This window comes from Hemitrygon akajei, chromosome 11 (genome assembly GCF_048418815.1).
Source record: "Hemitrygon akajei chromosome 11, sHemAka1.3, whole genome shotgun sequence".
NCBI lineage: Eukaryota > Metazoa > Chordata > Chondrichthyes > Myliobatiformes > Dasyatidae > Hemitrygon > Hemitrygon akajei.
Genome location: NC_133134.1, coordinates 32,055,594 through 32,081,464, shown reverse-complemented (window position 1 = coordinate 32,081,464; position 25,871 = coordinate 32,055,594). Strand labels below are relative to the sequence as shown.

Below are 25,871 nucleotides of genomic sequence, written 5' to 3'. Positions count from 1 at the left end.
CTCCATGTTGATGGTTTCCAAATCTGCGCTATAGTAGGCAGGTGTGTTATTCTGTGGGGCAAAACTGATTGTACCCAAACCATCCCCATTATCTGGAGGAATACTACTATCCCCAACTTCATTCTCAGAGTCATCAGAATTACCAAAGACTTCCCTTACCACCTGGTCAAATTCCTGTGTTGCAGTGTCTCCCAATGGTTCCCCTTTTAAGGCTTTGGGGTCCACTCTGGGTGGATAAAGCTTCCTGAGGGCCTGCCATACTCTCTGCCTCACTGGATCAAAATTGGTCCCATCAGTCTGTGGGCTGTCCACATTCTGTAAGCCAGTCATTTCCATCAGTTCTCTTAGCTTGGAAGTTCCCATCAACCTTATCAGCAGTGCCTTCAAATCTCCCATAGCCAACAATCGTCCCGTTGTTTCCTCCTCGAAGGCTCTAATCCACTTTCCTGCCCCCTCGTGTAGACTAGGCAGAGTATTTTTCAGCCCTTCCAGGTCCTGGGATCCCCAAGGGATATACTGTACTTGTCCTGATCCCTTTACCAGCAGTGGCAGCATCTCCTTCTCCCCGTTCCATGTAATCAAGCTTCCTTCCTCACTTGGTTCTTTATCTATTGCTGGCCCTAGTACTACTGGCTGCCACTCATACCTTCCTGGGGTATACCTTCTTCCTTGCTCCTTCTCCACTCTAGTCCCCTCTTCCATCTCCAATATCTGCCTCTCCATCCTCTCTCGTACTTCCTCCACACTCTCGTCTCCTACCTTCCTCCAACTTCCTCTCAACTCACTCCATTCTTGCTGTCTAGATGATTCCTGTTCTCTTCTAGTCTGTCTGTCTCTACAGTATAACTGATACTCCTTATAATCCCTCTTCTTTCTCAGCTGCTGTAGCCTTTCCACTTCTCTTTCCATCTCCCTTCTTTCCTGTTCTATCTTTATCTTTTCTCCCTCTATCTCGTTCTTCAGCACCTCTCTCACCTTCTCATGTTTCCTTCTTTCCTCCTCAGGGTCCCAGACCTCTACTTCCCCCTGCAGGCTTACTGTTCCTGATATAATGGGGCATTGCTTGGGCGTTCCCTGCTCATGATAGGGAGGGGGTCTTTCTACTTCTTTCAGATCCGGGTATGGAGCTGAAGCTGGGCTTCTGTTAGGTTTTTCCTCGCCCCCACCCGACTGTTTTTCCTGTTGCCTTTTGTCTTTTTCATTTATTATCAATATCCTGCCTGTCTTTCTCAATCTCTCTCCCTCCATCCTAAAAAGTTTCAATACTTCCATCTCCTGCTCTCTCCTTTCCTCCCTTTTCTTGGACTTATCGTTTGGTTTATGATTTTTAATTAGTGCTTCCATCTCTTCACACAAGCTTACATCGAATGTCCCTTCTTTTGGCCATTTTGTGTGCAGGTTTTTGGTTCTTTTTTCCCATTTCTCTGAAATAATCTCACCTCTACTTACCGGGAATTTCTTGCACAGTATGTCTACTGCTGTTCCTTTTTCTTCCGCCATGGTGTTTTCTCCTTCTCTTAGGTACTATTTCTTAAAAGTCTCACAGTTCAAATACTTCCCCGATCCTATCTTTACACCTAGCCCTACAGTTTATTCTACCAGTGTTTAAGCAATTTATCAAATTCTTCTTGCCTTCTATTCCGTTCTGCCCGAACAGCCCTCAACCTAGGGCAGTACTCACAGAAGTTTCTCTTCACTCTCCCTGCCTGTTCAGCCCTTCGCTTTGTGTGAAGCAGTATCCACAGGGATTTTCTCTATTTTTCCTTACCCTGCCCGTTCAGCCCTTCACTTTGTGCGAAGCGGTATCCACAGGGATTTACCAACACCACGTGGAATTTTCTTTACTCAACCTCTTATGACCTTATTCGTACTTACCCCCACTGCAGTGTTCTCGATCAATCCTCTGAGCCTCCTGTCAAACCCTCAATTCTGCCAGATTCTTTGGATCGGAGAGACCCTTCGGCAGTTGCTACACACTTCTGAGTCCCCGAGACCCACAAAACCAACAGAATTTTAATCCAAATTGTCGCAAAAAGCGCTTACCTTTTTCTAGGTGCACCCGTAATTCTGTTAGCTCTGTAAGGGCTCCCAAGGGACCGGGAAGCGGCCCCAACCCGCCGAATCTTTTCTGCGGGTCTCTTTCCGGTCCTGCCGCGGTCGCCAATTTTGTCGTGGTTACTTGAAATGACCTGGAGACACAGACAATCCTTCAAGAAAATTAAACCTTTATTTGCAAACAAAGGCTGAGGCAATCAATGAACTTGTCACCGAAAGCCCGCCGAGCTCCGGTGTACAGCATTCTTTATAGTAATTTCTTATCTCAGTTACATTTCAGTTTCATTAGTATACCCAATCAAGCTTTAATTGCATATCATCTATATATTAACTAATCAATCGCTTTTGCCTAGCTCTCGGTGCGCCACCATTATGTTTCACCCGTTCGCATTGGGGCCTTATTCCTGGCCAAGTTTATGTTTTCCAGACAACCTCCCTCACATTACATTCCTGCTCGCAGCATCCTGTCCGCCACCGTTATCTCATACTGAACAAAGGCTGAGTGTAATACATGGGATACATCTCAGCTAATAGTGCTGCTAACCAAACAGGTGTTCTGTAAGTGCCATAATATGCAGCTAAGAGAGTACAAAGTATCTAGTGAAAACAACACATAGCAAAATGTGTCTAGTAAAATAATACATATTAATATTCAGTACCTAGAAGTGATTACATAGTATAGTAAATAGCTAATACATAGTGATTATATTTCAGGTATATATAGTGGTTATGTTGCAGGTATATATAATGATTATGTCAGGTATATCTCTCAATACATGGAACTAGCAAAAATAGATGTGCAACGGAGTCAGGGAATTTTTGCAAAACAACAGAATTTATTAACACTCAAACAGAAACATAGAAAATTAAACAAGCAACTAACTTAAAACAAAGTTAACAGTGCTATGCGTCAATAGCTCCCAGAAGCAATTCTTAACAGAGCCTTACTGGAGCACAGTTTCAGAATGTCAGTTCAGAAAGTTTCAAGGATTCACGGGGTAATTGAGAGGAGAGACTTTTAGTTTCTAAGTGTAGCGAAGACAGACATTCAAAATACAGTGAAGAAGCGAGTCTCGCAGACATATGCCAAAATGACCACTGTACCTTTCCGAAGGTTATTTGGCAGACACACAGTACCTCTCGAACGCTGATCTCACAAAGTGGCCACCGTACCTTTACAGTGGAAGCGAGTTCACGATGTGGTCTGTTTCAAAAAGTCTACGAAGTGTCCACAAAAAGTGAGAATTTCACCACGTAACTGACATGAGAAGTCCCTTTCCCAGGACTGGTCACCACACACCCGAGACTTTGCATGGGTCACCAAGGTGGGTGCCAAAAATCCACGTTTGGATTACAAAATGCCAGTTGCTTCTGAAATGCACAGCGTTATCGACTACCCACTCCCTTTTCGGTTCAGTCGAGTGCTGATGACTGCCAAAATATTTGGGGATTTCTGTATTGAGGTGCCTGTTTTTGTAATACTTCAAATGTTTGAGTGTGGATTGTATAAACATAGAATATTTTCTCAATTAACACCTCCGTTTGTAAAGAAAAGAAAGCTTTGTTTAGGTAAGTTATTTTTTATGCACTGTGTTGTTTCCATTGAGTGCTAAGAAAATTAAACTTGAACCTTTGCCTGGATGTAAAATTAAAACCTGGCTTAATCACATAGATTGGTTTAATACATAACCTGATTGATATCTGACACATGGAATTTAGTTTAAGCTAGGTATTTTTGCTGTACAGTTAAATATTGAGAAACAGGAACTGCTTGCTGTGCTACCTGCACTTCTCTGGCTGGTTCTTTTTGCACTCTTCACTCTCACTAACGTCTCTGCTGTCGAAACACAATGACTCTCCACCAAAGTGGGTCTCTCCCAAAGTGTGTCTCCGGAGCAATCGGCGCAGCTGCTTTTATGCTGTTGGGATAGCTCATCGCGTGACACTACAAGAAACAAAGTCACAGATTTCCAGTACATCATGTGCTGTTCCAAGAATTGATACTGGGGCACATAACACACAGATTTCCAGTACATCACGTACCGTACCAGGTGTTGAAACTGGGGTTCATAACACTATTCACAGTAACAGAAATTTTGAACAAGGGTGCCCAAACTTTTGCATGCCACTGTAGCTGCAACATTACCTCTCTGCTCCTAAATCCAATTCCACAATTGATGAAGGCCAATACACCAAACGCCTTCTTAACCACAGAGTCAACCTGCGCAGCTGCTTTGAGCATCCTGTGGACTCTGATCCCAAGATACCTCTGATCCTCCACACTGCCAAGAGTCTTACCATTAATACTATATTCTACCAACATATTTGACCTACCACAATGAACCACTTCACATTTATCTGGGTTGAACTCCATCTGCCATTTCTCAGCCCAGTTTTGCATCCTATCAATGTCCTGCGGTAACCTTTGACTTAAAGTAGTGAAATCATTTCAGTATCACTCTCGGCCATTTCTGGTATCAGTAAGCCTGAATGCTAAAAACTCCTGTAAGCAAAATGGTTCTAAATTGTCTTTTTGCTAACTAACAGTGACAAAATCAAACACGTGCAACTGGCGCTATTTAAAAACAATTTATACAATCTCACTTGCTGTTCACTCAGTCTTCGATCACATGGACAATAGTAGTACCTACATCAGGTTGTCATTTATTGACTACGGCTCTGCGTTCAACATAATCGTACCCTCAGTAAACAAACTGACTCTGCAACTAGATTCTTGACTTTATTACCGGGAGACCATAGTCTGTACAGATCAGAAATGACATCTCCTCGTTGACTATCAGCACTGGTGCACCTCAAGGATGTTTGCTTAGTCCACTGCCCTACTCTCTGTCCACCCATAACTGTCTGACTAGGCACAGCTCAAGCACCATCTATAAGTTTGAATTTTACACAAGGAGTGAGGTAAGATCATTGGTTGAGTGGTGCTGAAACTACAACCTTGCACTCAACGTCAATAAGTCCAAAGAGTTGATTGTGGACTTCAGGAAGAGGAAGTTAAAGGTCCTCATCGAGGGATCAGAAGTGGAAAGGGTGAGCAGTTTCAAGTTCCTGGGTGTCAGCATCTCTGAGGATCTATTATGGGTCCAGTGTATTGATGCAATTACAGGAACTTGAAGCTACAGTATATTTCATGAGGAGTTTGAGGAGAATTGGTATGTCACCAAAGACACTCACACATTTCTACAGATGGGTCATGATTCAGCAGAGTGAACAGCAGTGGACTGAGCACACAGCCCTGGGGGACCCCCCGTGCTCAGTGTGATGGTGCCTCCGATCTGGACTGACTGAGGTCTCCCAGTCAGGAAGTCTTGTATCCAGTTGCAGAGGGAGGTGTACAGGCCCAGTAGGCTCAGCTTTCCAATTAGTTTCTGAGGGATGATTGTGTTGAATGCTGAACTGAAGACCATGAACAGCATTCAAAACATACATGTCTTTTTTTGTCCAGGTGGGTTAGGGCCAGGTGGAGGGTGATGGCAATGGCGTCGTCTGTTGAGCAGTGGGACAGTACGCAAACTGCAGGGGTCCAGTGAGGGGGGCAGCAGGGTCTTGATGTGCCTCATGTTGAGCCTCTCGAAACACTTCATGATGATGGATGTGAGTGCAACGGGACGGTAGTCATTAGGCAGGACACTGAAGACTTCAGGATTTTATCTGGCCTGCCTTTTTTTGTAATTGCATCACTATGTTGGGTCCAGACCCTAGGAACTTGAAGCTGCTCACCCTTTCCATTACTGACCCCTTGATGAGGACTGATGAGTGTTCTCCTGACCTCCCCTTTCTGAAATCTACGATCAATTCCTTAGTCTTGCTGATGTTGAATACAAGGCTGTTGTGAAACCAGTCAATCTTTCTCACTCCCATATACCTCTTTGTCGCCAGTGGTGTTATTGGCAAATTAAAAATGGCATTTGATAGCCACACGGTCGTGAATGTAGAGCAATAGGCTGCACACACATCCTTGAGGTGATTCTGTGTTGATTGTCAGCAAGGAGGAGATGTTATTATCAATCTGCACTGACTGCTCACCTGATGAAGAAATCAAAGATCCAGTTGCAATGGATCCGAACAAATATTTGGGCCTACTGAATGTGGTGGTGATCAAGTAGATAGGGGTTCTCTGGATGGTTTGAACTCTTGAGTTGTTAGAGCTGCACGAAGTGAAGAGCATCGTCCTTCAAACATGCACCTTATATTTTGGAAAGGCTTTGATAAAGTCAATTACGTGCATTTATTTGGCTGGTTCAGTTTTTTGGGTTGAATTTCTGATCATTGCCGGCACCATCCCACATGCAGGATGTTGATCATCAAGATTTTAGCAATGCCAGTGTCATTGAATGACAGCAGTTGGTATTAGTGTTTGTTCAAACAGAATGTTTAATGCTTAAAAATAAAATATAAAATATTTTTCAGTATTGTCATGGTCACATAGTTTCTGTTTGAATTGAAATAGCAATTATGTGTCAAAATTGTTCTTACTAAATAATATTAATAATAATTTACATTTTTTAGTGTCAATAACAATGCATGGTCAGTATGACTATAACAGCCGAGCAATTTAATAAATAATTATGGAAATGTGAAGAACAGTAATTTAATGTTTAAGCTCTTTAATCTTGAGAAAAAGATGAGTTTCTATTTTAAAGAAACTTGTTAATTGCCTCTGATTGGGAGATTGCCTGTTGGAGCTGAAAATAATGTATAGTTGCTAAGCTTAAAAGTCTCTAACGTATGAAAGAAAAACTTGTCATTTTAATCACTTTTGAGTAAAAGAAGGATCCAAATTAACAGTGTAACTGAATCAGATAGGAGCCAAATACGATTGCTTTGAATGTGTGGAAAACCTGCAGATGAAATGCAGCTGACCTTGCAGTCTATCACTTTCCTTTGACAGGGGGTATTGTGCGAATGACACTGAGCTTAACAGTCATCATTGTGGAAGCTACTGGAAATGTGACATATGGACTTCCCATCATGTTGGTGCTGATGACTGCCAAAATAGTTGGGGATTTCTGTATTGAGGTACCTGTTTTTGTAATACTTCAAATGTTTGAGTGTGGCTTGTATAAACATAGAATATTTTCTCAATTAACACCTCCGTTTGTAAAGAAAAGAAAGCTTTGTTTAGGTAAGTTATTTTTTATGCACTGTTGTTTCCATTGAGTGCTAAGAAAATTAAACTTGAACCTTTGCCTGGATGTAAAATTAAAACCTGGCTCAATCACATAGATTTGTTTAATACATAACCTGATTGATATCTGACACATGGAATTTAGTTTAAGCTAGATATTTTTGCTGTCCAGTTAAATATTGAGAAACAGGAACTGCTTGCTGTGCTACCTGCACTTCTCTGGCTGGTTCTTTTTTTCACGAGCCAGCTTATACTGACCCAACTCGTATCCCATGGACTTAATTTTATGTGAAGCTCAGTGCACACAGACCATACATCCTGTTAGGCTCAGGTCAAGTAGACCAGATGTATAGGTTCTTTTGTGCTGTGGTTTAAACAGCACTAGAAATAATATCCATAGCATTTTGCAGTAAAACAACACTAAAATGTTTCTCTTTTCAATGTGACTGCCCAGTCAGATGAGATAGAACTCTTGAGGTTGGTGTAATTCGGATAGGACCAATGTGGCATGGTGACACACTAGATGGTGTTAAAACCTTCTTTGTAACTTTAAGGATGTAGATTGATCCTGACCGTGGACACTTTTTAAAAAAATGTTTGCATGTTCATTGTGTGACGATTTGTTTTTCTGCCTGTGATTGTAAATTACCCCTTAATGTGGGGTAGAGGTGGAATCCAAAGGATATTGATGAGCATGTAAGAGAGAACTAGAAATGTGTAGAGGGGAAATAAGACTTTTGGGAGCTGACAACCCTCCCAATGGGCTTGATGCCCATGGGAGTGAGCATACTCTTCATGATTAATTCATCATAGTGCACAGACGTGACAGTCTGTCTCAGTCCTGTTCACCTGACCTGGAATCTCATGGTCAAGTGTTGTCTATTTTAACTGCTGAAGGAGTTTTCCACCATCATCCTGGTTGTGGTCTACATTCTATCTCAGGCCAATGTCAGGCAGGCACTAGACAGCTGAGCACTGTGATCAACAGTCGCGAAACAGCACACTCTGATGCCTTCCATATCACTGAGGGGGGATTTCAACCAGGCTAGCTTGAAATATTTGAACAACTACCACCAACATATCATCTTGTGGAACCAGAGAGCCAACACATTTGACCTTTGTTATACCACCATCAAGAATGATAACTGTGCCATCTCATGCCTGCACTTTGGAAAGTCGGATTGCCTGGCTGTACCTCTACTCCCAGTGTATGAGCAGAAACTTAAGATCACAGCACCAGCTGGTGAGGACCAAGAAGATATGATCAAAGTAGGCAGAGCCCTTACTGGACTTCTTTGAGTTGGTGGACTGGACAATATTCAGGAATTCCTCTTTGGATCTGAATGAATACACCACAGTTGTCACCAACCATCAAGACCCGTATGGATGAGTGTGTGCCTTCGAGAACATACTGGACATGCCTAAACCAGGAGATTCATAGTCTGCTGAGGGCTTGATCTGTGTGTGGCATTCAAAAGTGGTGATCTAGAACTATACCAGAAATCCAGGCACGACCTGTGGAATGCTATTTTAAGAACAAAATAACAATTCTGGTTGAAGTTAGAGATGGAATCGAATGCACTTCAGTTCAGTCAGGGTTTTCAGGTCATTACTTCCTTCAAGGATAAAAATAACATCATGAATGGCTGTGATTCTTCACCTGCAGATGAGCTCAGCGCTTTTTATGCACATTTTGAGAGGGAGAATCAAGCTACATCTGTGCAAATCCCTGCAGTATCTGGTGACCCTGTAATCTCTTGGAGGCAGATGCCAGAACATCGTTCAGGATGGTGGACCCTTGCAAGGTGTCAATCCCTGATGGTGTATCTGGTAGGACCCTGAAACCCTATGCTAAGCAATAGGCTGGAGAGTTTGAGGACATCTTCAATCTCTCACCTGCAGTCAGAGGTTCCCATCTGCTTGAAAAAGGCAACAATTGTTTGAGTGCTCAAGAAGAGCAAGGTGAGTTGCTTCAACAACTATTGTCCATTTGCACTGGCATCTACTGTGATGAAGTGCTTTGAGAGTTTGGCCATGGCCAGAATAAACTCTGCCTTGGCAAGGACCTGGACCTGGACCTGCTGCAATTTGCTATCGCCACAATGGGCATTAGCCTTACTGGCCCTTCACTCTATCTTGGATCACCTACGTCAGGCTGCTGTTTATTGATTACAGCTCAGTGTTCAATACTATCATACCCTCAATACTAATTAACAAGCTTCAAAAACTGGGCTTATGTAACCAGATCCCTGACTTTCTATTTGGGAGATCATAGTCAGTGCAGATCAGAAATAACGTCTCCTCCTCGCTGAAATCAACACTGACACATCAAGGATGCATGCTTAGCCCACTGCTCTACACTCTCGACACCCATGACTATGTGGCTAGGAACAGCTCAAAAACTATCTGTAAATTTTCTGATGACACAACTATTGTTGGCAAAATTTCAGATGGTGTCGAGAAGACATTCAGTAGTGAGATAGTTAGCTGGTTGAGTGGTGTTGAAACGACAACCACATTAGGGTCAGTAATATTAAGGGATTGATCGTGGACTTTAGGAAGGGGCAGTTGACAGAACACACACTAGTTCTCACTGAAGGATCAGCAGTGGAAAGGGTGAGCAGTTTCTTCAAGTTCTTGTGTGTCAACATCTCTGAAGACTTATACTGGGCCCAACATACTGATGCAATTATAAATAAGGCACAACCGCGGCTTTATTTCATTAGGAAAGACTCTTGCAAATTTCTACAGATATTGTCTGGTATGGAGGGGCCACTGCACAGAATAAAAAAAAAATAGTTACAGAAAGTTGCAAACTTAGCCAGCTCCATCGTGGGCGTTATCCTTTCCGACATCGAGGACATTCTTCAAAAGGTGATTTCTCAAAAAGGTGACATCTGTCATTAAGGACCCCCATTACCTAAGGCATGCCCTTATTGCTACGACCGAGGAGGTACAAGAGCCTGAGGGCACACATTCAAACATTTTAGGAACTGCTTCTTCACCAGTGACATCAGATTTTTGAATGGACATTGAAACCATGTACACTACCTCACTCTGAGCCCTGCCGAAGGGTCTCAGCCCGAAAGTCGACTGTACTCTTTTCCATAGATGGTACCTGGCCTTCTGAGTTCCTCCAGCATTTTGTGTGTGTTGCTTGCACTATCTCACTACTTTTTTTTGCTTTTTTCTTGCAAAGTAATTAAAAATGTTTTTAATATATATTTCTTATTGTAATTTATAGTGTTTTTATATTATATATTGCTGTGTGCTGCTGCAGCAAAGCACCATATTTCATGACATTTGCTAGTGATACTAAACCTGTTTCGGATCCTGATTCTGCCTTCCTTCTATGTTATAATAAGCAGTCAGATGAGTAGTTGCCTTAACTGAGGCATCAATCTGGTGAGTTATTCTTGGAGGAGAAATAGATGTTTTTCCCCCTGTATGTTCTTGAAAAATAATTGCGAGTAAAGACTTATGCCAGTCTTTTCATAGGTATCCCTGAACATAATTCAGTGCATAGCAGGATTGCATGATTCAAAGAAGTGATTAATGTAGGCCTCTTTTCCTCGTTTTTTAAAATGTTACTTTTACACTGAAAACAATGTTTAATCCTCAAAATAGGTCATACAGATGGGATTACTATATAGGATACAAGTGGATTCACTGGCCTTTTATTATTCCTTGTCATATTATTTTCTGTCATGAATTCATAACTATTAGCTGCCAATTCTTTTCCTCTAGACATCTATTTTATATTCCATAATCAGGATGTGAATATATGTACGTAGGCTGAGGAGGAGTCTTGAAATTCCATTCTATTAATGTAGTAGGCATTCTGTAGTTCCCAGTACTGCTCATGCTGAGAATCAGTAAAAATGTACAATAGCCTTAATATCTGAAACAAAGGTGAATGCATTGTACAAAATGGATTTTATGAGCATGATAGATTTTATAAGCACCGATGACTAGCTGCCTGGAAAATGTGAAAATCAATTTAAGAAATGTGATTGAGTGACACGCATGGCACAACTTAAAATCTGACTAAATTAGAACTGGTTTTGGCTTTCATCCTTGTCAGTAAACAAAGTGCATGTGACCATAAATAAAATGTCTATTTCTATCCTGTTTGAAAGGAATGCATTCAGCATTTAAGGATTGGGATGTAAAGCTTTAAAAATTAGTAGGTGGTTTATTTTTAAATTGTAAAAGTATACTCCTGAAAATAGTGCTGTTCTACAGTTTAATCATAGTCATACAGCAAGGAAACAAGCCTTCTTACGATCGGACATCAGTTTACACTAATCCAATCCCTCTCTTTCCATTCTCCCCACATTGTTACCAACTCCCCAAAGGTCCTATATTTACCTACACACCAGGGGTAATTTATGATGGTCAATTAACCTACCAACTTGCATGTTTTGGAGAAGTAGGAGCGAATCAGATCTCCGAGAGAGATATCCATGCAGTCACGGGTAGAATGTGCAACTTCACTATGCACAGTGCTAGAGCTCTGTTCTGAGCCTGGGTTGCTGAGCTGTGAGGCAGGAGCTCTACTCATCACTTCTGTGCTGAGTGGTACATTTATTAATGCATCTCTTAAGTGTTGAATTCTACTTTAAGATTAGTATGAGTTAGATATTTATCCCATACTAACAAAAAGTAAATAAAGATCACATTTGGAGGTGGAATCTTAGCGAGAACATCAATTAAACCTTATTACATTCATTAGAAATTTTTTGATTAACAGAAATACTCAGCAGCTTGGGTATATTTGGAGAGAAAAAAGTATTTTTTTCAAATGAGTTATCTTTAATCAGGGACATTCTGATAAAAGGTGATCATTCTGAAATTTCAGCTTTACTGTATTTCTTTGTCGACAGATGAAATAATACAAAGACATAAGAGGAGGAGTAGACACTTGGCATCTGATGTCTGACCCACTTTGCTAATCTGTACTGGCCTGAACTCTTCTGTGTAGTTCTCCATATTTCTTAATTCTTCGATTTTTAAAAAAAAATTATTTACTTATTTCTGCCTTTAATACATCTAACAGTCTGGTCCCTACCACCCACATGACAGAGCATTCCAGAGGTTTATTATCCTCTAAAGTAAATTTCCATACCTTAGTTTTAAGTGGCCAAAACCCTTACTTTGTAGCTATTTCCCTTGTTTCTGGCTCTCCCACTATTGGCAACATTTCAACTACCTCCAGGCCTCGTACAATCATATGCTTGAATAAGATTACTCCTCATTCTTTTAATGAGAAAGCAAAACTAGTTGGCCCCTTTTGAAAGAACAGCCCTCTCATCCAGGTATTAGCCTGATCTGAATGTTTCCAATATTTTGAATTTACTTCTGATTTGCAACATTTGCAGTACTTTGCTTTTGTATTGGACTCAGAAGACTTGGCAAAAAGAAATCAACAGGTGACTTAGCAATGTGTTACAGTTCCTTAATAAACTAAGGAGAGCTATACTGATATAAACTATAATTTGGTTCTATAAATTACCTACACTTTAAATTGTTTTTGGTTTTAGGGACTGTATGATATTCACATTAAGTTGCAGAGTGTCCCTTTCCTTGGTTGGGAGCCTCCTGAGAAGTCTCATACTTTAACTGCACGGTAAGGTTGTCCATTTTGTCTCTTCTAGCTGGAACTGCTCCTACATTATCAATTGAGATAACTGTTTTCAAGTATTTTATTTGCATAAATTTAAAAGCAAGGAGTGAGTTCTGTCAATTTTTTATGAAATAATTCCGTGGTTTCGCATTGCCATTAACATCTTGTTCATAAGGAGTAGGTAATAAAATGTGCTTTTGCTGAGGATGCAACAAAAATAAGTTATTAAATCTAGTTACAGTTTTATCCTTTTAGGAATCTAGTACTATGCTGTTGCCATGCAGTCAGCTAATTGATGTAAGTGTAGGTTTGTTCCAAAAGTATTCTACTTCAAGGCATGTGAGCACAGAATATAAATATTGAAAATATCTTTCAAATATTTGTAACACTAATGTTATATCCAATCTCTCATTTTGTGTGCATATGTGCTCATTACATCTCACAAATTGATTTTCATAAGATAAGGATACTAACTTTTTAAAAAATATATGAAGAGTAAAGGAGTGACACGGATAGATATAGGATCGATTAACAATGATGCTGGAGAAATTATAATGGGTACCAAAGAGATGGCAAAGGAACTAAATGAGTATTTTGCATCAGTCTTCACAGTGGAAGACATTAGCAATATACTTGATAGCCAGAGGTCTCAGGGAATAGAATTAGGTACAGTCAAGATTACTAGAGAGAAAATGCTTGGGAAGCTAAATGGACTAAGGATAGATAAGTCTCCCAGACCGGATGAGGTGCACCCATGGCTTCTGAAGGAGGTGGCTTTGGAGATTGTGGAGGCATTGGAAATGATCTTCCGGGAATCAATAGACTCTGGCATGGTTCCGGAGGACTGGAAGGTCACAAATGTAGTTCCGCTGTTTAAGAAAGGAGGGAGGCAGCAAGAAGAAAATTACAGACCTATTAGTCTGACATCTAAGTTGGAAAGTTATTGGAGTCTATCCTCAAGGACAAGGTTATGAAATACCTCGAGGTGCATGACAAGATAGGCCCAAGCCAGCATGGTTTCATGAAGGGAAGATCCTGCCTCACCAACCTATTGGAATTTTTTGAGGTACTTTAACTCATGGTGGAGTGGCGGAGCGGACTCGATGGGCTGAATAGTCTACTTCTGCTCCTTTGTCTTGTGATCTTGTGAACTGATGCAAATTCCTACATTGGCTTTCTGTATTTGAGGATGATGTGTGCAAGGGGAATATAGGAGTTGTGTCTGTAGTATCCATGCTCCCAATTTACCCCAGTTCACCTAGGGTGAGCTGCCATCGCCCCGCCAACTGTGCAATACTTTGGTATAAATACGGTGTAATGCCCCCCCCCCCCCCCAGTACATGCTCGAAACACAAATATCAGACAATACACCAAATGCAAGTAAATAATTACAACTTTATAGTTATTTCTTAGTGATGGATTAGTAGAAACAGAAAACCTAAAGGCGCCAAATCAGTAAGTTTATCAGTTTGTGCATATAATATTTTAATACGTTGGAACTCATGCCTCCGGTTTCATCCACCACCCGAACCTCCGACCAGTATCCGCTGCCCTGGAACTGCTGTCCGCTCCTCACACGTCCGTCCTCCTCGCTTGCTTCCCGAGAAAAACCCCGCAAACTCCTGCTCAGCTCACACATACAAGATAGCATAACAATTCTCCATTGGTTAGTTCCCCCTTATCTGCAGTTATAACCCAAATTTTCCAGCTACAGAAACCCATTACAGCATTAAGTAACATTACAGAGAAGCCATTTTGTTAGCCTGAACAGTTAACACCACAGTTAATGGTACTGAGAGCCCTACATGTGTCTAGTTTATAGTAGTGATGCATTTGAACCATATAAATTAATTACTCACTGAAAATCTTTTCTTATATTTTTGGGAGGTGTCTGATAGTATTTAGTTTTCTTATCCCATTACATATTAAACTTAACAGCGCAGAATTAATGGATTGTAGCACTAGTTGTAATTATGTCTTTTATATGTAATAATTTGATGTCATACCTATTTTCTCGTGCTACTGTTTAAGGTAACCAATATTTGTGTGTCTCCCACATCAGATAAATGACCAGCCTGAACATTTACAGCACATAGCAGGTTTCAGAAAACAACAAAATTGGCTATTGCACTTAACTATGTTAAAATATTGAATAAACCACTAAAGTATTCTGGTAGCTGTTCAGCACTTGGGGTACTCTAAATTAAAGAATGACTTGTATTAATTTTCACTTGGTAAATTTAAGCTAGGTTTAGCTTTACTAACCATTACTACACTACAGCAGTGGCGTAGAAGAGAGGTAGTAAATTCACTATGAATTAATTTGGAAGATCCTCTTTTGCCTACAGAACTTTTATCAAATACTTTCCCTGTGTATAACCAAATTAAATCTGCTGGATAGCTTTCAACTAAACTTAATTGCCTCTTCCAAGAATGTTTCACTTGCAGATTAGAGATGATCACACTAAACATTGTTTTGCTGGTTTTTAAAAAAAGTTTGCATCATCACAAAAGATGCTATTGAATTTATTTTTAATATTTGGATGCCAGTTCCAAGTTAGTGTTGCACATCCACTTTGAGCAAGAAGGCGATGAAGTCCTGATTCTCTTGCCCAACATGAGGCTCCTTTTTGGGGTTGTTGCATTGGCTCATTAATTCTCCATAATACTTAATGATATTATTTTATTTTTAATGTGAAGTACATGTATAGGGTTAAATGCAGATTTTATGTTTAATGCATAAGAGTCAGTTTTACTCCAGATACTTGAGAATAGAGAAAACTTGGAATTTTTTTTTCATTTTGGTTTTAGATTGTTTTAAAAAATTTTTTATTTACTTGATACCCCAGATAATTGCATACTATAATCATACTAGTGTTGATTTCAAGGGTAAGAATGGAAACTGTTGTAGTTCCAATTTTGTATATGAGGTGAATTATATTGCAAAATAATAAAATACATTTTAATACTAAATGCATTATTCAATTTTAGTGAAGTGATGAGTTACCCAGTAACTTGTTTCAAACGATTTGAGAAGGTTGGACGCATCGTGGACATTCTCAGTGACACAACAACTAATCATAATGGCTTTCCAGTGGTTGATGAGAATCAAACTGTACGTAAATATTAAAATATATAGATTTTGCTTTGTATAAATTATACAGGGAATGCAAAAGGTACATTGTGATGACTTTGAATGTGGCTAGAATGTAATAAAATGTAATTATGATGTAGCTATCTAAAATTTATAAAATTAGATAAAAGTTATGGTGTCTTAATATGTGCAAATTAAATATACAGAAAGATTACGGTCATCCCTCGCATTGAAATGGATTTCCAATTCTTAAGCAAGTAAAGGCTTTTCTAAATTTATTATTAAGATCATTCATTCAGTTGTTTAATTAGTATGTAGTTATCAACACATCTCTGTAATTGAAAATATAATTACCTCCTTTCAGATTATTTTAAGCCCTTGTAAATGCACAAGATTGCCAGCTTTGGTTTCTCCTCTTTCAATCCCCTCCATGACATCCTTTTCATTCAGATACTACACATTATTTTGATGATAAATTCACATCCAGATGATCTTTGTGATGCAAAGGAATCAGGGGTTATGACTGGAGTGACCAGAATAATCATTTTGCATTTTTGTCCTCCCGATGATGAAAATAAATTGTTTTCTATTGGCCTCTTGGCTAGATGCAGCAACCTGTTGCATGGTGGCATTCAGTATTTTGCAGGATCATTTGTAATGTTACATGCAATTGAATTATCTTGGATATGCTGCATTTCAAGTTTTTAACAATTCACAAAATGCCAGTTTATTAAATCCAGAGAAATTGAGATACTTCATATGGAAAATCTGATGTACCTAAGCAAGCATTTTTTTTCAGTGCAACAGTATTTTGATTCTCTTGTCAATTTACTTCATTCTGTAGTGACCCCATAGCCTGATTGCTTTGTCCATGAGGTTGGTTGTTTAATAATTTTCCTGGGCCTACTTTCATTTTGCTGAAATGGAATACACTGTCATGACCCAGCAGCATGTGTGATAAACTACAGTATATTCTTACTGCTTCTTTTAAACACCACTCAAAATGGTAAAAATAAAAAGTATCTTGAAATGCTGTTCGTGTTCACTAATTATGAAATGCTTTCTCTTTTCAGCCTGAATATGACAACGTTGGAAGATTATGCGGATTAATATTGCGATCACAATTAATTGTCCTCCTGAAACATAAGGTATTATTTCAAAAAGAGTAAAATTGGAAATACAACCAATCAAAAGTGAAAACAAAATGTTAGAAATACATTAATTTGTTTTTGCCTTATCCTTCAGAGTTTTTATGACTGTAATTCACCTTTAAGTATTAAGTATTGTTGTAAGTGTACCTGAATTAAACATGGATTAATATGTCAGTTGTTAAATGGTGGTATTTCAAATATGTGACAGTTTTGGTACAATATAGCCAGACTTTACTCAATTTCAGATTAAGCTCTAATGTACAGTTTATTGTCTTGATTTCAAATGTTAGAGTGAAATAAATTGGGCACTTAACAGTCATTTTGAAACCAGGAAAGTTATGTAATTAGGGGTATTTCATGTTAGAATGAAGCAACTTGATTTGCTCAACAGCTGAGTTGCTATTCCTAGTTCACATGTCATTTTATTTTTTTGTACTCTATTTCACAATCCCATGAAAATGTATATGTATTTAAAAAAAAAAAGTTTTTCTTTTCAAGTATTTGTTATTTGACCGTGAAAGACTTGCTCCCTTAGAGGATCGTGTTGACGTGTTAGATAGACAAAAGTTCTTGGGATGGATTAATTTGAATTCAAAAATTAGCAGTAATGAATAGAGAAAAATACACTCACCACTTATGAGATTAAATTACATTTTTTCTTAAAGGTAGTGCTGGGAAAAGTCCCTTGTCCAAGTATTAGCAAAATATCCAGCAAATCGCACAATAGGCATCTGAACAGCCATGATTTAGTGTCTCAGCAACTTCAACAATTCATTATTCGCGTCATAGTCATATAGCATGGGAACAAGGCCTTCAGACCTTCTCTTGCATGCTGACCAAGATGCCCATTAAAGCTACTCTACCTTTCCATGTGTCTTTTAAATGTTGTTGTACCTGCTTTAGCCACTTCCTCTGGCAACTCATTCTGTATATGTACCCCCCTTTGCGTGGCAAAAAAATTGCCCCTCAGGTTCCTATTAAATCTTTTCCTCTTACCTTAAAAACCTATGCCTTCAAGTTCTTGATTTCCCAAACCTGTGAAAAAGACATTGCATTCACCTTTTCTATGCACCTCTACAAGATCTCTTATGCTCGAAGGAATAAAGTCCTGTCCTGCCCAGCTACTCCCAAACAACCCACTCTCTTGAGTGCTGATAACATCCTCGTAAATCTTCTCTGCATTTCTTCCAGCTGAATCACATCTTTGCTACACCAGGGTGACCAAGACAGCACAATACTCTTAAATGCAGCCTTGCCTACTTCTTGTTTAAAGCCATCTGATACAAATAGGTGAGCTACTTGCTAAACTTGGCTGATGTAGCATAAAAAAGTGCAGGAACACCAGTACGTAGTTTTTGAAAAGGACGGATATGGAGCTTGCATTGATTTGCGTATGCTTCTGAAACCACACATCCTAACTTAGGACTTTGGGTCTGCTGTTCCAGAAGTTGGGGGTGTAAACATGTCCATTCAAAGTAAGTGTAACCTCAAGAAGCTTTTTCTGGTAGAAGGAAGAGAGTCTGTATGTAAAAGTGAGTGTGCTGGAGGCTGTTGAAAAGGCCTTGCGGTGGCTGTGGATCCGGAGGGGGGTCCGTGGATTAGTGCGCCACTTGGACACAAGTCGGGGGCTAATCACCCCCGGCTGGGTCACCCGGGCAAGGGTGTCTGATCATTAAAGACCCGAAACATCCTATGACCCTGGGTTCATCACTGAAGACATGTCCAAGTAGCACCGGAAGGTGTATTCTACAACTAAAAAAAACATAGTGCCCTGCCTGAATTAAGTAAAATATTAGCAGGTGGAACTTGGGAGGTAGTGGAAAGGAAGAATATTGTGTTCAGTGATGTTTTGGCATAAATTGAGTATTTTTTAATCTAAATTTCTCAAGAAATAAATTCACACTGTTCCTAAGGTATTGTTTATGAAAGATGAAACTTGATCTAATTTGATTTTAATTTGATTTATTTATTCTTTCTTTTAATAAAGATAATGCCTATAGTTCTGGAGATAACAATTATGGCTAAAGCTTTTACTTCAGTTTTATTTTTGCTTTTTTCAGGTGTTTGTGGAAAGAGCAAACTCAAACTTGACACAAAGGAAGCTTCAGCTTAAGGATTTCAGAGATGCATACCCAAGGTTCCCTCCTATCCAGTCTATTCACGTATCAGAGGATGAGCGACATTGTACAATGGACTTAACAGAATTCATGAACCCAACCCCATATAGTGTGCCCGGGGTAATGAATCTTAAGCTGCAATCTTACATTTGTAATGTCCAGTTGATCTTTCAGATCAGTTTTTTAATAGTTCTTTTTTTTACAATGTGCTATGTGAATTTTTGTTTCGGTTTAATAAGTTATTTTAAGTCACTGCATGTAACAATCACATTTACAGAAAAAATAAGTTGATTTTACACAGCTTTATACTTTTACATAAAACGTAAGCATGGGTTTTATTGGGGGTTCATATTTTCTTACATGATCATTAATTATTGCAATTTTGTTAAAGTAGGTATGCTGACTTATTAATATCTGGTTTATGGAAATGATATTTATTCATAGCTCACTCCGTACACTTGAAAAGTTTGGTTGTTTGTTTTGTGCACTGTATTCCCATTTTTATATTATTCCTCTTTGCACCTTGTGGCGCATTGAGTTTTTTATGAGGCCAAGTTGCTAGTTCATTCCTCAACTCAGCACAGATGGAAAGGATGCAAGGAGACGGATAGATTCGAACCTGGGACCACTCTCCTTGAAGTCTGGTGCTGATGCCACTACACCATGCTGGCTATTCCCTTTAGTTACAAGGATTTTAAATGCCCATTAAAATTGTTTCACCCTTCTTTTTCCCTTCACCCTACCTGGCTACATCTGCTCATCATGTCCCCTCATCTAATTTTATCTGTCGCCTACCAGCCTCTGTCTCAGCACTCCCTCTCATTTCTATATTTGGCTATCATCCCTCTACACTAACAATGAAGATGCAGGGTCTCTGCCTGAAGCATTGACCATCCCTTTGCCTCCACAAATGCTGCTGGAGCTGAATCTGGCAGTTTGTTTCTTGCTCCTGACAGCAGCATCTGCAGACTCTTTCTGTCTCCAGAAACTAAACCATTTGTTGTTCCCTGGAAAATTCATAATGGGGAAATATGAAAATGGCAGAAACTTCGCTTTTGTTTTGTATGTGCTCAACAAAATAAAGATAACATCCCGATAATATCTGAATATTGCAGAGCAGAAATAATGGGGATTGGGTGGCTAAAGAAATTAGAGCAATTGTCATTATGGGAAAAGTAAACTAATAGGACTAAAGATATCCTTAAACTTAATGACCTAAGTCTTAAGGTCATAAAAGAAGTGTTTGCTAAAATGGTGGGTACTTGGTTAGTGGCCTTCCAAAACACCTTTGATTCTGGAATCCCAGCAGACTGGAAGGCTGAAAATATAACACTTTTTTACAAGGAAGTGAGACATTATAGACCACTTAGTCTGATAACTGCCATTAGGAAATGCTCACGGCTATCTGTGTTGTACTTTTAAGGCAGCTTCTCTGATGTGCTGGCTGCTCATCTTTCAGCAGAAGGCTGTGCCTTGGGACTTGCTGGAAAGAGAGTCTAGTGAACACAGGACAATGACAGATCATCCCCAACATGCAGATGTGTGTCCATTGTATCAGTTTATGAATGATTCAAATTCATCTTGTTCACATTGGGTTAGGAAGTCAACAAAGAAACTCAATATTCAACAGTAAAACAATTGGTTTACAAGTTTAAATCCAATGTTTGTTTTTTTTAAAGGAGGCATCTCTACCTAGAGTCTTCAGATTGTTTCGTGCTCTTGGTTTGAGACACTTGGTTATATGTGATGGATCCAACGGGGTGAGTGGTTTAAATTATACTGGAAAAAATGTTAAATGGAGTATTGTGTATAGTAATATTTTGACAAACTTCTGCTGAAAATACTTGGAAAAATGTACTTTTAAAGTTGTATTATGAGTTAATTCAAAGGAAGAGAACCGAGTTAAGACTATTAGACATAGGAGCAGAATTAGGTAATTCAGTCTGCCCTGCCATTCCATCATGGCTGATCCTGAATCCCACTCAACCCTGTTTGCCTTTGATGCCATACCTTAAATATATGCAATGACTTGGCCTCCACCACTGTCTGTGACAGAGCATCCACAGATTTATTACTCTCTGGTTAAAATAATTACTTCTTACCTCTGTTGTAAAGGGTTGCCCCTCAATTTTGAGGCTGTGCCCTCTAGTTCTGGATACCCCCACCTTAAATGCAATTTAAAAATGTGGTTATTAATTTGCCAAATACATTTAAAATCTCTAATTGTTTCATTATGCAGGTTTTGAAAGTACTAAAGCAATTTTAAACGCATGTGATGTATTTTTGATGGAGAAGGATTTCAATTTTTAAGTTTTCAAAAACTTTTTGAATCTCGCTGGTTCAAACATTCACTTAACTATTTGATGATTCAGACAATATCTAGGCTTAAAATGCAACTGGCTGTCAGTTATATTGGTCTCATCGTGGTCTCCTCCACTGCCAGGTTACTGCCAAACATAAAATAGAAAAGCAATGCCTATATTCTGCCTGGGCAGTTTCCAAACTGGTGGCCTGAACATTGAATGCTCAAGCTTCCAGTAAACATTCCTATGTTTCCCCTTCCCCTTCTCCAGGTGAAGGATCTTGAACAAGACCATTGACTATATTACTCTCCGTGGACGCTGCTGAGTTCCTCGCACTGCTTCTGTTGCACCAGATTCTAGCATGTGCAGTCTCTTGAGTCACCTGTCAGTTACATTTACTACTTTTGTGGGCAAGGCTCATTCTGACCTTCATAGATCATTTCCCTTATGACATAGTAAATCTTTCCACGGTGCAAGGATCTCACACAAATCCTCCCAATGGCTTTTGGAAGTTCCCATTGAAGATCTCCAGAGTTGAATTGATCTTTTATTTTAATTTGAAATCACAGTTTGCCACCCAGCACGAAATAACATAACTTGCAGATTTAGATAAGTCTTAATGCATTGCTTGTTTTAAGTTGTTTAGTGTGTTCATCTGTGAAATAATGAACTTATTTATTAATTGTATGTCTATTCAAATATTTTTTCCAACATTCACATTTCTTAAGCAATTAAGATTTGAGGAAAATATTGTTGCATTCTGTTTGCCCATTAATTAGGAAATAAGATGTAGGAAGACATTTTAAGAAAATGTTCATGTAAGAGACCAGCATTTAGACAACATCTAAGTCCTGATGTCAATTTTACTAGCCAAAGAAAATTACAATTTAATATTAAGGAAATGGTGTTGTAACAGAATTTTCTAAAATATCTTCCAGAAAAATGCTGTCTATAATTCAAACCAAGCTTTATCAGAAGTTTTTATTAATTAACTGATATTATGCCAAAATTGATTTGAAAAATATTTTTGCATGCAGGTAATTGGAATTGTTACCAGAAAAGATCTTGCAAGATATCGTTTACATAAAGGACAACTGGAGGAACTTGAAATGGCACAAACGTGATTTCATGGCATGCATTTCTTCAGAGACTCTGACCTACTGGAATTTTAACTTATGAAAAATTCTAGTTAAAACATTTTTATGCAGCCACCATTCTTTTGCACTTCATGTGAATGGAGCCTCACGCACCAGGATATTTTCTGGAGGCCTACCATCGTGTGCCAGAATTGATCATTTGCACTGTAATCTGTTGTAACATAAAATTGCACAGTTGTATATTTTTAACTAGAACAAATGTTTGCCTTGCACAGTTTTCTGCTGTTCTTTCTGGATCATTGTGAACTTTAGGACTTGGGAATTAAGTATGCACAATACATGTATAATGGATCTCCTGTATGAATAGTGGAATTGGAACTTTTGTCTTGGGAGTTCGTCTTAATTTCATAAATTTTTGCTGCTACTCAGTCAAATAAGAGGTGGTGATGAACAACTACTTAAATAAAAGCTGGCTCTCCATGCTTAGGTGCGAAGATGGTTTCCACTTGCTTCCCAGCTACAAAGGTATCTGTGAAGTATGGCCAACAGAACGGAATTATCTTGTAAGCACACCTTGCTAAAGGACAGGTAAATGAGAGTTCTATGTATGCAGTTATATTCTTGCATAACTCTATGCTGTAAGTTCTAGTGTATCACCCCACGTAGGAGTACCTGTTTTTCCCAGCCATGAATATGTAGGGCAGTCTAAAAATGGAACAGTTGAATCTAAAAAAAGACATACTTGGACCAAGCTGGAATTGCACTGCAGCTACTAAAGACAATAGCCTACCAAGAATCTTCCACAGCTTTGCTGATCAGATGGGAGCAGATCGTGATCTAAATTCTGAGAGATTTGTCACAGGTATGGATGGCCACTGGAAAGTGTATTGTGTTTACACAAACGTAAAGCCACTCTTCACCCTGAGCACAATGTAAATTTTTCAGTTTTGTTTATTGTGTTTTATTTATATTTACAATTTTAATCGTTACGTCTTCACTTCTATTATACAACTTTGTAGTTTATAAAACTCTTAAATCAAAAGCTGTTAAAAGTGCAAGGGAATGACAAACGAGTTTTCTAGAGTGAATTTTTTAAAGGATTTTGACCAAATTCTGTAGTAGAAGATGTAATTGTGCAGTGGTAAAATGAGTGGTAAAATTTTGGTTTAGCTGTGATCATGTTGATCTGAAGCAATTTTTGCTGTAGCAAACTTGATATGCGCACCTCACTTAACACAAGATCAAATAAGATTAACTTGCTATGTCACAAAATTGATAAAATAATAAATGATAGCAACACAATGGACACAAGCAAAAAATAGTGTTATACTAACCACCAAAATGTTTTGCAAACTTAGATCTTTTATAACTAATCAGTGCTCTTCCTTTTATAGTGACTTGTATTTTACTTACATTTTAATTTTATTCTGCTGTATAAACATCTAAACCGTTATTATTTTGATGGTCGTATGAGTGAAGCATTAACGTACATTAGTCATTAGGTTCTATTTAAATATTTTCTGTCAAGTTTTAATGTATCTTTGTGCTCATGAATTTCAGGGTGTATGTGAATTTTGTTTCATGTACAAATAAATGTTTAAGTTCTTGATCTATTCTTTTGTGTTCATGTAGTCTTTGTTTTTAAGTCTGAGTTGGGACAGTTGACCAAATCCTTTACAGTTTGAAATTTTACAATCCATGATTAGAGTTTGATCAAGAATCACAACTGCGTATTCCATCCTGCCTCAATTAGCTGAAATTTCATTGAAATAATGAAAAGTATTTAAAAAAAGATAGACTATCATTTTGCTGATGAACAAATTATATATTTAAATGAAGTACAGAACAAATAGAGCACTACGAAGACTACTACAGTACTAGAAAACTGCACATTATTTAATAATTATCAACGAAAGAATTCATCAGGTGTTTGTGGCCGTGTTCTTTTGATTGACTGTAAATGAACAAATCAGCATAGGAACCTAGTGTAGATAATGGACTGCCTTCATGCAATGGTTTTGATGATTTCATCCTCCAAATCTTTATTTTCATTATAACATTCAAGATGATTGTTAATACCTTCAAACTCTTTATAGCTTCTAAATGTTGAAGTACTGAAATCGTTTCATTTTCACTCCCAGCTGTCTCTGGCATCTTCAAGCCTGAATGCTTGAAACCGCAGTGAACAAAACACTGCTTTTTAAAATCACAGACAACTGATGTTAGTTAGAAACTGGCAACAGTCACCTGCTCCAATTACGTAGCATAGCATCCCAGATAAACAAAGGGAATCCCAGCTACTTTCTAAATAACTTTTCATTCTTTAAGAGTTGTCCCAAATAAGTGGCTGTACTGATTGCTGATGGCCCAGTTAACCAGAATCCACTCTGTGAGTGTATGTGTGTGTAGATCAACAGATTAGTGGTAAAGCCAATAACTTGGTGTTCTTTTCTAATTCTTCAATCAGGATACATGTGTCTCCAGGCCCACAGCAACACGATGGATTCAAAATTGTTTATGCCTTCAGCAGTGAGTAATGCAAGAGTAATGACGTGGTAACAAATGGTAGTCTTGCAAGTGCACAAATGAACAAATAATGAGAAAACTAGTTGAAAAACTGATAATGAAATGACATTCTAACTAGCCATAGGGAAGTACAGCACGGAAACAGGCCCTTCGGTCCTTCTCGTCCATACTGAACCATTTAAACTGCCTACTCCCATTGACTTGCACCAGGACCATAGCCCTTCATGTACCTATCCAATCTTCACTTAAATGTTGAAATTGTGCTGGCCGCTTATTGGACGTTCTCACAACCCTCTGAGTGAAGAAGTTTCCCCTCATGTTCCCTTGAAACTTCTTACCTTTCACCCTTAACCCATGACGTCTGGATGTAGTCCTACCCAACTTCAGTGGAAAAAAGCCTGCATGCATTTACCCTATCTATACCCCTCATAATATTGTATATTTCTATCAAATCTCCTCTCAATCTTCTAAATTCCAAGGGATAAAGACCTAACCGAAGAAAAATAACTTTCTCGAAGGTTTAGGAGCATATAGTGGAAACAAAACCTAAAAGGTTCTTTTTTTTTAAAGGAAATGAGATTTACTTTTGAAAACAAAGTCATCGAGTGAGCAGTGATTTGGAAGCACGCCGCTCTGAAGCGCTGCGATCGACGCCGTCACTTGCAGCTGCTTGGACAGGCCGCCTGGGGGCGTGCTCTCGCAAATCCGCAAGCCTCTCGGGATCTATTGTGACGCCGGGCAGACGGAGGTGAG

General features: G+C 38.9%; 1 protein-coding gene across 1 annotated transcript in view; it reads left to right on the top strand.

Annotated features, from left to right (window-relative positions):
- clcn7 (chloride channel 7) overlaps positions 1-24,207 on the top strand; it is a 68,339-nt gene extending 44,132 nt beyond the window's left edge. Inside the window, exons 19-25 of the mRNA XM_073060569.1 lie at positions 6,968-7,095; positions 12,748-12,833; positions 15,822-15,945; positions 16,998-17,072; positions 19,136-19,312; positions 20,872-20,952; positions 22,533-24,207. Of these exons, the coding sequence (XP_072916670.1) occupies positions 6,968-7,095; positions 12,748-12,833; positions 15,822-15,945; positions 16,998-17,072; positions 19,136-19,312; positions 20,872-20,952; positions 22,533-22,619 (758 nt within the window). The 3' untranslated portion in view covers positions 22,620-24,207. The remainder of the gene's footprint in view (positions 1-6,967; positions 7,096-12,747; positions 12,834-15,821; positions 15,946-16,997; positions 17,073-19,135; positions 19,313-20,871; positions 20,953-22,532) is intronic.
- Positions 24,208-25,871: the final 1,664 nt, after the last annotated feature.